General features: G+C 42.5%; 2 protein-coding genes across 2 annotated transcripts in view; both read right to left on the bottom strand.

Annotated features, from left to right (window-relative positions):
- Positions 1-2,206, bottom strand: part of LOC311128642 (integrin alpha-2-like) — a 43,443-nt gene extending 41,237 nt beyond the window's left edge. The window contains exon 1 of the mRNA XM_084160832.1: positions 2,125-2,206. Within this exon, the coding sequence (XP_084016958.1) occupies positions 2,125-2,173 (49 nt within the window). The 5' untranslated portion in view covers positions 2,174-2,206. The remainder of the gene's footprint in view (positions 1-2,124) is intronic.
- A 6,625-nt stretch (positions 2,207-8,831) lies between these two features.
- Positions 8,832-12,239, bottom strand: part of LOC311128067 (integrin alpha-1-like) — an 86,326-nt gene continuing 82,918 nt past the window's right edge. Inside the window, exon 30 of the mRNA XM_084160021.1 lies at positions 8,832-12,221. Within this exon, the coding sequence (XP_084016147.1) occupies positions 12,162-12,221 (60 nt within the window). The 3' untranslated portion in view covers positions 8,832-12,161. The remainder of the gene's footprint in view (positions 12,222-12,239) is intronic.

Genomic DNA, 12,239 nt, shown 5'->3' with positions numbered 1-12,239 from the left:
AAACTAGAGATCTTCCTGGTCCCTGACTTCCTGGTCCCTACGCTGTCTTTTCACCATCTCTAACATCTCAAACAACTGTATGACATGATCGCAAACATGGCTTGTTTGGGTGGTGAGAACTGCAGTCAGCATCTCTGAGGAAAAACAGGGAGGAATCATGCCATACATTAATAAATAGTTGCCTAACTGTGGCATTTTAACTATGCTTTGAAACTCTTCAGGCAAGAGTCTAAAGAATGAAGAATGTGGTTTTTACTACCGTTGTTGCAGCACGCTCTTCTACACACCTCTACAAACCTCTGCCAGAGAAGTAGGTGTGTCCTCCTCCTTCGCAAAGCTCATTGTAACCTCATCATGATGATACACTATATATACAAAAGTATGTGGACACCCCTTCAAATTAGTGGATTTGGCAATTTGAGCAACACCCTTTGCTGACAGATATACAGCACACAGCCATGCAATCTCCATAGACAAACATTGGCAGTAGAATGGCCTTACTGAAGAGCTCAACATGGCACCGTCATAGGATGCCACCTTTAAAACAAGTCAGTTTGTCACATTTCTGCCCTGCTAGAGCTGCCCCGGTCAACTGTATGTGCTGTTATTGTGAAGTGGAAACGTCTAGGAGTAACAACGGCTCAGCCGTGAAGTGGTAGGCCACACAAGCTCATAGAACAGGACCGCTGAGTGCTGAAGCGCATAGAGCGTAAAAATTGTCTGTCATTGGATGCAACACTCACTATCGAGTTCCAAACTGCCTCTGGAAGCAACGTCAGCACAAGAACTGTTCATTGGAAGCTTCATGAAATGGGTTTCCATGGCCGAGCAGCCACACACAAGCCTAAGATCACCATGCGCAATGCTAAGTGTCGGCTGCAGTGGTGTAAAGCTCACCGCCATTGGACTCTGGAGCAGTGGAAACGCGTTCTCTGGCGTGATTAATCACGCTTCATCATCTGGCAGTCCGATGGAATAATCTAGATTTTGCAGATGCCAGGAGCACTCTACCTGCCCCAATGCATAGAGCCAATTGTAAAGTTTGGTGGAGGAGGAATAATGGTCTGGGGCTGTTTTTATGGTTTGGCCTAGGCCCCTTAGTTACAGTGAAGAGAAATCTTAATGCTACAGCATACAATGACATTCTAGATAATTATATGCTTCAACTTTGTGGCAACAGTTTGGGGAAGGCCCTTTCCTCTTTCAGCATGACAATGCACTCGGGCACAAAGTGAGGTCCATACAGAAATGGTTTGTCGAGATTGGTGTGGAAGAACTTGACTGGCCTGCACAGAGCCCTGACCTCAACCCCATTGAACACCTTTGAGATGAATTGGAACGCTGACTGCGAGCCAGGCCTAATTACCCAACATCAGTGCCCAATGCTCGTGGCTGAATGTAAGCAAGTCGCCGCAGCAATGTTCCAACATCTTGTGGAAAGCCTTCCCAGAAGAGTGGAGGATGTTATAGCAGCAAAAGGGGGACCAACTCCATATTAATGCCCATGATTTTGGAATGAGATGTTCGACGAGCAGGTGTCCACATACTTTTGGTCATGTAGTGTATGAGCATGCCTGGCTGACAATAATAATTTTCATAGCTTCAGGCAACCAAATATCTCACTGGGCTGTCAACCCAGCTCTCACCTGAGAACACATGGAAATGCAATAGAACCTGACCTAACCTGCAATAGTGCTGCTTTCCCAACACTGCCTAACACTCATGACATAAACTACAAAAAAACATTATCTTTCTAGCAGATAACTAGTCATAATATAACGTAAAATAAACCAATACACTGCACTCCAAATTAAGTGTTTTATTCCTGATATCCATAATATCTTCAATATTTGAGAACCCCTCCAGCCTCATCTGTACTGACATGTTTTCAAAGAAATGTCACTGAGAGATTGAAACAACAGTATCTTGTGCCCAGTTATCTCATGGGAGCCATTAGAAACATTTGTATACTTTCCATAGAGAGCCAACTAGCGTAATCATAGCGTTGATACAATTGCATTAGTAGTCTGTATTGCACTGGAATATCTCTGGCACTTGACACTCTTTACAAAACAAAGTTTTCTAATCTTATACTGAAGTCCATAGAAGTGCCAAATTACTTACACTGGATCAAAAGCAACGTCAAAACAGTCCTCTTTGGATTAAACTCCATCGTTCCAAGACTGAGAAAAAAGTAGGAGATGAAAGCGGGCGCCTTTTCGGTCCCCGTGCAGTTTTTAACTTCAGCAGAGCTCTCACGGTTGGTGAAGTTCAGAATGGGTCGCTCGGGACGGTTGTCACTCGTTACCACAGCCACAAAGTCAGAATTGGCTATCATAAAAATTCATGAAAACAATTGGTCTTAATTTAAGGTTGTGATTAGGCACAAGGTTAGCAGTGTGGTTAAGGTTAGGTTTAGCATCAGATTTTTTTGAAGATACATTTTGGAAATAGGCGGGGTTTAGCCATAGTTATGACTTTGTGGCTGTGGTAACTAGTGACGACCTCTCGTGACGGCAGAGACAAGGAGGGTACTGACATTTCAAGGAGTAGTAGTATGATCGTGCTGCGACAATTCAGTTACTACACAAATGCTTGCCTGGCAGTAGTTACTTAGTCTGAGACAAATAAACTCAATAAAAAAAGAAAGTCCCTTTTTCAGGACCCTGTCTTTCAAAGATAATTTGTAAAAATCCTAATAACTTCACATATCTTCATTGTAAAGGATTTAAACACTGTTTCCCATACTTGTTCAATGAACCATAAACAATTAATGAACATGCACCTGTGGAACGGTCGTTAAGACACTAACAGGTTACAGAGGGTAGGCAATTAAGGTCACAGTTATGAAAACTTAGGACACTAAAGAGGTCTTTCTACTGACTCTGAAAAACACCAAAAGAAAGATGCCCAGGGTCCCTGCTCATCTGCGTGAACGTACCTTAGCGCATGCTGCAAGGAGGCATGAGGACTGCAGATGTGGCCAGGGTAATAAATTGCAATGTCCGTACTGTGAGAAGCCTAAGACAGCGCTACAGGGCGACAGGATGGACAGCTGATCGTCCTCGCAGTGGAAGAACACCTGCACAGGATCGATACATCTGAACATCACACCTGCGGGACAGGTACAGGATGGCAACAACAACTGCCAGAGTTACACCAGGAACGCACAATCCTTCCATCAGTGCTCAGACTGTCCGCAATAGGCTGAGAGAGGCTGGACTGAGGGCTTGTAGGCCTGTTGTAAGGCAGGTCCTCACCAGACATCACCGGCAACAACGTCACCTATGGGCACAAACCCACCATCGCTGGACCAGACAGGACTGGCAGAAAGTGCTCTTCACTGACGAGTCGCGGTTTTGTCTCACCAGGGGTGATGGTCGGATTCGCGTTTATCGTCGAAGGAATGAGTGTTACACCGAGGCCTGTACTCTGGAGCGGGATCGATTTGGAGGTGGAGGGCCCGTCATGGTCTGGGCGGTGTGTCACAGCATCATCGGACTGAGCTTGTTGTCATTGCAGGCAATCTCAATGCTGTGCATTACAGGGAAGACATCCTCCTCCCTCATGTGGTACCCTTCCTGCAGGCTCATCCTGACATGACCCTCCAGCATGACAATGCCACCAGCCATACTGCTCGTTCTGTGCGTGATTTCCTGCAAGACAGGAATGTCAGTGTTCTGCCATGACCAGCGAAGAGCCCGGATCTCAATCCCATTGAGCACGTCTGGGACCTGTTTGATCGGAGGGTGAGGGCTAGGGCCATTCCCCCAAGAAATGTCCGGGAACTTGCAGGTGCCTTGGTGGAAGAGTGGGGTAACATCTCACAGCAAGAACTGGCAAATCTGGTGCAGTCCATGAGCAGGAGATGCACTGCAGTACTTAATGCAGCTGGTGGCCACACCAGATACTGACTGTTACTTTTGATTTTGACAGTCACACTGTGGGATGTGGTGACGTACAGTTGAAGTCGGATGTTTAAATACACCTTAGCCAAATACATTTAAACTCAATTTTTCACAATTCCTGACATTTAATCCTAGTAAAGATTTCATATTTTAGGTCAGTTAGGATCACCACTTTATTTTAAGAATGTGAAATGTCAGAATAATAGTAGAGAGAATGATTTATTTCAGCTTTTATTTCTTTCATCACATTCCCAGTGGGTCAGAAGTTTACATACACTCAATTAGTATTTGGTAGCATTGCCTTTAAATTGTTTAACTTGGGTCAAACGTTTCGTGTAGCCTTCCATAAGCTTCCCACAATAAGTTGGGTGAATTTTGGCCCATTCTTCCTGACAGAGCTGGTGTAACTGAATCAGATTTGTAGGCCTCCTTGCTCGCACATGCTTTTTCAGTTCTGCCCACAAATGTTCTATAGGATTGAGGTCAGGGCTTTGTGACAGCCACTCCAATACCTTTACTTTGTTGTCCTTAAGCCATTTTGCCACAACTTTGGAAGAATGCTTGGGGTCATTGTCCATTTGGAAGACCCATTTGCGACCAAGCTTTAACTTCCTGACTGATGTCTTGAGATGTTGCTTCAATATATCCACATATTTTCCTTCCTCATGATGCCATCTATTTTGTGAAGTGCACCAGTCCCTCCTGCAGCAAAGCACCCCCACAGCATGATGCGGCCACCCCCGTGCTTCACGGTTGGGATGGTGTTCTTCGGCTTGCAAGCAACCCCCTTTATCCTCCAAACATAACGATGGTCATTATGGCCAAACAGTTCTATTTTTGTTTAATCAGACCAGAGGACATTTCTCCTAAAAGTACGATCTTTGTCCCCATGTGCAGTTGCAAACCGTAGTCTGGCTTTTTTTATGGTGGTTTTGGAGCAGTGGCTTCTTCCTTGCTGAGCGGCGTTTCAGGTTATGTTGATATAGAACGTTTTACTGTGGATATAGATACTTTTATACCTGTTTCCTCCAGCATCTTCACAAGGTCCTTTGCTGTTGTTCTGGGATTGATTTGCACTTTTCGCACTAAAGTACATTCATCTCTAGGAGACAGAACGCGTCTCCTTCCTGAGCGGAATGACGGCTGCGTGGTCCCATGGTGTTTATACTTGCGTACAGATGAACGTGGTACTTTCAGGCATTTGGAAATTGCTCCCAAGGATGAACCAGACTTGTGGAGGTCTACAATTTATTTTCTGAGGTCTTGGCTGATTTCTTTAGATTTTCCCATGATGTCAAGCCAAGAGGCACTGAGTTTGAAGGTAGGCCTTGAAATACATCAGCAGGTACACCTCCAATTGACTCAAATGATGTCAATTAGACTATCAGAAGCTTCTAAAGCCATTACATTATTTTCTGGAAATTTCCAAGCTGTTTAAAGGCACTGTCAACTTAGTGTATGTAAACTTCTGACCCACTGAAATTGTGATTTAGTGAATTATAAGTGAAATAATCTGTCTGTAAACAATTGTTGGAAAATGTACTTATGTCATGCACAAAGTAGATGTCCTAACCGACTTGCCAAAACTATAGCTTGTTAAATAGAAATGTGTGGTGTGGTTGAAAAACAAGTTTTAATGATTCCAACCTAAATGTATGTAAACTTCCGACTTCAACTGTATGTGTGGTGACTGTGTGTGAAGTTCTCTGGAACCATTCTATACAGGCAGGAAGTTCTTTATCTTCTTTATACTCATTCTTTATCTTCTTTATAAGATCATCCATTCAAGATATCTATCCGCTGTATACGTAGGCTGACGTAGAACAACAACCTATCCCTCAACGTCAGTAAGACCAAGGAGTTGATCGTGGACTACAGGAAACAGGGGGGCAAGCACGCCCCTATCCATTCCCTAAGTTCTAGACCTCAGCTGAATCTAGTAATGAATGGTGTGGCTATTGAACAAGTTGAGGAGACTAAATTACTCGGCATTACCTTAGATTGTAAACTGTCATGGTCAAAACGTATAGATTCAATGGTTTAAAGACGGGGAGAGGTCTGTCTGTAATAAAGAGATGCTCTGCTATTTTGACACCACACTCCAAAAAGTCCTGCAGGCTCTAGTCTTATCTTGATTATTGTCCAGTCGTGTGGAGAGACTGACTGCATCACTTCTTCTTTTTATAAGAAACATTGTGTTGGAAATACCAAATTGTTTGCATAGTCAATTTACACACAACTCTGACACACACACACTTACCCCAGAAGACATGCCACCAGGGGTCTTTTCACAGTCCCCAAATCCAGAACAAATTCTAGAAAGCGTACAGTATTATATAGAGCCATTTTTGCATGGAACACTGTTCCATCTCAAATTGCTCAAATGAACAGCAAACCTGGTTTCAAAAAAAAGATAAAGCAACACATCACGGCACAACGCCTCTCCCCTATTTGACCTATATAGTTTGTTTGTATGTATTGATATGTAGGCTACGTGTGCCTTTAAAAATATATATTTAAGTAGTTATGTCTTTGAGCTGTTCTTGTCTACTAAGGTTCTTTATTATGTCATGTTTCATGTTTTGTGTGGACCCCAGGAAGAGTAGCTGCTGCTTTTGCTACAGCTAATGGGGATCCTAATAAAATGCCAAACTCCACATCGACGGGGCTGCAGTGGAGCGGGTCGAGAGCTTCAAGTTCCTCGGTGTCCAAATCACTAAGGACTTAAAATGGTCCACGCACTTGCAAATAGTTGAGAAGAAGGCGCGACAGCGCCTCTTCCCCCTCAGGAGGTTGAAAAGATTTGGCATGGGCCCTCAAATCCTCAAAAAGTTCTACAGCTGCACCATTGAGAGCATCTTGACTGGCTGCATCACTGCTTGGTATGGCAACTGCACCCCCTCAATCACATGGTGCTACAGAGGGTGGTGCGGACAGCCCAGTACATCACTGGGGCCGAGCACCCTGCCATCCAGGACCTCTATATCAGGGGGTGTGTTAGGATAGCCCAGAGAATTGTTAAAGACTCCAGCCACCCAAGCCATAGACTGTTCTCTCTGCTTCCGCATGGCAAGCGGTACCGGAGCAACAAGTCCGATACCAACTGGCTCCTGAACAGCTTCTATCCCCAAGCCATAAGACTGCTACTCACTCTATGCTAACACATTCACTCACACACACACATGCACAAGCACACGCACACTTCATTTGCTCATACACATAACATGCACACACATTGATACTGACTCACACACACACACACACACACACACACACACACACACACACACACACACACACACACACACACACACACACACACACACACACACACACACACACACACACACAATCATATACACTGCTGCTACTCTGTTTATCATATATCCTGATACCTAGTCACCTTACTCCTATACATATCTACCCCTACCACTCCAGTATCCCTGCACATTGTAAATATGGTATTGGCACTGACCCTGGAACTGACCCGGTATATCCCCGGTATGTAGTTTATTTACTTTCTCATGTTTTTCTTATTTCTATTTCCGGTGGGGGGTACTACTATATAGTAATACTGATATTGATTACTGCATTGTTGGGAAAGAGCTTGCATAAAAGGCATTTCACTGTACTTGTGCACATGACAATAAAACTTGAAACTTAGTAATGCACTACATGCTACAATTCAAGCGCTTAGTGGTGCACCGATTTCTGTATTTCAATACAGATATGGACATTCACCAATGAGTCATCATCATGATGCAGTAACTTGTCTGATTTAGGATTTACATTATGTCTGCAGGCTATATGTTTCCAGATAATACGGTACAGAAGTTTGACAGGTGACTCTTGGAGTATTTGTTACCCAAGCCCACCCCACCCCTGACCCCAGTCCTTCATAGTTACCGCCCTGAAAGATTATACACAATCCTCAAGCTCTCAAAAAGTCTCCAACTATTCGGTCAGGTAGTAAATTTGAACATTTTTCTCCAAACCTGTTTGGACCTGAGTATCAGGGTGTGTTTGTTACAATCCCCTACAGCAACAGACATACCGAGTGACAATACCAGCCGCACTATAGTAACATTTTGACCCATACGTTTGATCTTAGGACAGTGACTGACACCGTACCCTCGGAGCTACCCTTCTGAGATAATACAGATGTTGTTTACAATGTGTTTAAGATATTACTCATTGACAAACTGTTGGTCACCCCCCCTTTACATCAAAAGAGGATGAGAGACATAGTTAACAGTACTACGGGAGCCCTGAGGCAGAGCAGTAGTCAGGGTTCTACATCTCTCTGTCTCTCTACCTTTGTCTCTGTCTCACACCACAGATCCCCAAATGATACCCATGTGCTGTTATATACCTGACCCCTGAGTCTGAGATAAGTTAAACAGAACCACAGTTCTCCGCATTTACAGTAAAGTGGCAGGTTTCACAATAATATTATCATGAATTCCTGGAGGATGAAAACATCAACAAACTGTGGGTGTTCGTCTGTCTATCTATCTATCTGTCTGTCTCCCTGCCTGGCTGTCTGTTCTCAGTTATTGTTCTTTATAAGACACAAACACCGAGAGCACACAGGCAGAATCATAATGGAAGCTGCCTTGCCTCTTTTCTTTCAGTCTGAAACCATGAAGGCCTTCCTGTGTGTGTAATGGGGTCAGTATGCCTGCATTGCCCAGACTGCCCACTGACTGTGAACAAGTTCCAGCTGAAAGGATTAACTGATGTGTACAGTAATCCCAAACGCATGAGCAACCTGTCTGCAGCAAACTAGCTGGCTTGCTGCCTGCACTTCAGAGAGAAAGCGTTATCTTTTTAGCATACAACAATAACTCACGCACGCACGCAAACATACACACGAACGCAGGCACGTAGCAGCTTACCATGATACTAATTCAGTCCTATGTCCAACATTAAAAAACAAGGCTTTATTTTTTTTGGCATAAGATCCTTGACAGCATGTGCAATGCTTTCAAAATGCTTTCAAATCTGTGCTAATGAGAGTACATACAGTATGACAAACCAGTGCATTAAGTGGACATTTCACAGCAGTGTATATGACTGGAGCATATCAGTCAGATGCAGTCTCAGCCCCCTCCTCCCTCAGTCAAAGTGGACTGAGACGATAGATCAGTGCTCCTCAACCCTGGTCCTGGAGAGTCAAAGTGATGCAGGTTGTTTTCCAACCTTAGTGCCGTCACACCTGATACAACAATCTCTTGAGACAGACTGTCAACATAAATGTTATTAAATGTCAAATCGAGAAGCTGGTCAGCACACACAAATTTGGTTCTGGGTTCCGAGTACGGGTACTGATTCAACTCATCCATAATCAAATCTTCATCACCTTGATCAACTGAGTCTATCGCTGCTGAGCTGTGACAAATAAGCTCTCCAGAAGGGGACAAGATGGAGGATCGCTGTGTTAACATTATTTTACACATTTTACAGACATTTGTTATTTATTACATGTGCTTTCAAAAGTGAAGAGTGAACTGATGAGTGTATCTTATATACAATACAATGTGTGCAAAATATGGAAACAAAATGCAGATAGATTCAGGAGAATAAGCGGAGGTGCATTAATATCAAGTGTCACATGGTGAGGGTGATTTCAAACCTACCGGTCCATCCATAACAGAGACTACAGGCCTTGGGCATAAGCTGCTGGTGATATGCATCGCAAGCCCTCTTACTTTGTCTTGTTACTTGTCTCTATTTTAGGAAGTGGCTCTTTTTGGGATTCATAGACTGTCAAATCACCCCCAGTATGTGACCGTCAATCGTTTAGTTTCCAGAGCTTGACCTTCTTCATGACAAACTTATTTTTGTTCTGTGCTACTGTCAGATTAAGACATCAGGAATCTATTTTGAGAGGCTTTCTGGATTACTGTATGCGACCGTAGGCTACCTCACAAATCAATTTCCCAAAAAATTTAAGACAGAAAAGAAAGAAAGATTAGTCAAAAAACTAAAATCTTAGCGGATGGACGCAAAATGAATCTAGTTCCAATACACATTTATTGGACATTTCGATTTTGATCAAAATATAAGACCAATATTGACATATTTTCATTATACGTTTGTTTGTTTTATCTAATTCAGATTATGTCGAAGCTCCATATACTCCATATTATTAATGACAAACACACTCATTATACTATCACCATACTATCATACGTATCACCTGAGAAACGTTGGAGCAAATTAGTTATTTTCTCTCTATTACTGACATATACACTCTTAGAAAAAAAGGTGCTAAGTAGAACCATACAGGGTTCTTCAGTTTGTCCCCATAGGGGAACCCTTTTTGGTGCTGGGTAGAACCCTTTGCAAAGAACCCCCTGTATATATGGTTCTAACTAGAACCCTCTTTGAAGGGTTCTACCAAGAACCATTTTATCATCTAAAGGTTCTTCCTAGAACCATCTATGAATAGTTCTCCCAAGAACACTTTTATCTTTGGAGGGTTCTTCCTAGTACCCTCTATGAATGGTTCCACCAGCCTTATTAGCCTTTAAAATCTAATTATTTATGACAATACATTACATATATCATAAGGCCTTTCTTTGAGGGCCTAGTTATACACTAACACAGTGGTGTTAGGAATCTCCTGGTTTACAGGCCACATCAGGCCTGCAAGTCACATTATGCTGTCTTGTAAAGTGATGTGTAATTCCTATTGGAATCCAGCCAGAGTTAGGATATCCAACAAGTGGAATTGTTAAATCAGCCCCAACCTGTATTCAGAATGACTGCCAGGGTAGGGAAGATTGAAGACTGAGACTACCTCAATCATCTAAACTGGAACAACCATCTAAGTAACGGGTGCAATAAATCCAACAGATTGGATTAGTTTAGAAAACTGTATGTTATTTATCTTTGTGTAGCATGAAATGTATTAGCCAATCAATGTACATGCAAAAACAGAGATATTACAGTAAAAAATTAAATAAAAAACATCTCCCTTCATGCTGGGAACTTGTATATATGGCTCTATATACAACCCTTCTTGCCTTCCAAATTATAAAAAAAAACTTTCTTCCAAAAACGGTTATTGGGTTGTTAAAGGTTCTAGGTAGAACCCTTTGCCTTACAAATAACCCTTGTCTTCCAAAAGGGTTCTTCTGATCAAAATGGTTCTTGGTAGAACCCTATCCCTCCGCAAATAACCCTTTTGGAACCCTTTTTTCTAAGAGTGTAGGGCCTTATTGATACATGCTGGATTTATGTCAATTTTATCTTAAATTCTAGGAATTATTGCAAACAACTTTATGTACAAGCTTTACATTTACTTACATTAACAGTACAATCAAATGTTTTCCTAATACTGTAAAGGCGCAATCTGTAAGTTCTCTTCCCCCATGTGGCAACAAGATGAAACAAAAACAAGATGAATAAATGTATTTATGTCAGTAGCATCTGTTCCTCCTCTTCTTTTATATACGGAATATAATATTTTGGTGGGTACACTTGCATAGACCCCTTTCAATTGTTAAACAATAGAAAAATCTAACTTACAGATTGCGCTTGTAAGACTAGAACATTTTGAAAATGTCAGTGTGTCAAAAGCAAACATTCTGCTTAAAAGATGAGGAATGTGCCAAAATATAGGTAATAACATGTTTTAAAATATACCATGGATTGACAGTGTTTCGTTAAAAGTATCAAACAACTAGGACACAGGATTCTAACCCATCGCAGATTGTCTGTGCAAACCCACCAGAGTTCACATGGACTTGGACAACTTTGGTTTAATGCCATAGTCTGAGGTGTTTTTAGGGGCTTTAGGATGTTATAAGTAAACCTGAGAATGTTTTGTTCTGTTGTATAAAGCTGATGAGGTTGTGGCTTTAAATGATCAGTTCTGGGTCAGGATGCCATAGGTCTTCTGATGTCTCTTCTAGCTTAGGTCCTTAAGGTCCAGGTCTTGGTACCCAAGTTGGATAGACGGAAGACCACAGTGTACAAGTTCAATGTTTCCCCAGGCTTCTCTATCCACTGAACCAGACCAGGTTGTTATTAAGACTGGTAGACCATGTTGTTCAGATAGATGGGCCACATCACTTTCAGGTGAACGGGTTGGTGCAGAGCCATAGATAAACTCTGGCTTTTCCTCTGACCTGATGGCATTCAGGTGAATGGGTTGTGGTATTTCTTATGGTATCTCCTCTGACTGACCAGATAACAGACCTGAAGATAGTGGGGCACAGACAGACCTACAGGGTGGTGGAAGGGTTAATTCTTAATGTCCTCCTTCTCCATGTCTTCCATGGATTTTCTTTTGAAAAATCCAGCCTGGTAGATGGAGCAAAG

Source organism: Coregonus lavaretus, assembly GCF_964263955.1.
Source record: "Coregonus lavaretus genome assembly, chromosome: 4".
Lineage (NCBI taxonomy): Eukaryota > Metazoa > Chordata > Actinopteri > Salmoniformes > Salmonidae > Coregonus > Coregonus lavaretus.
The sequence above is the reverse complement of the archived record's forward strand: the minus strand, read 5'-3'. Positions and strand labels throughout refer to the sequence as shown.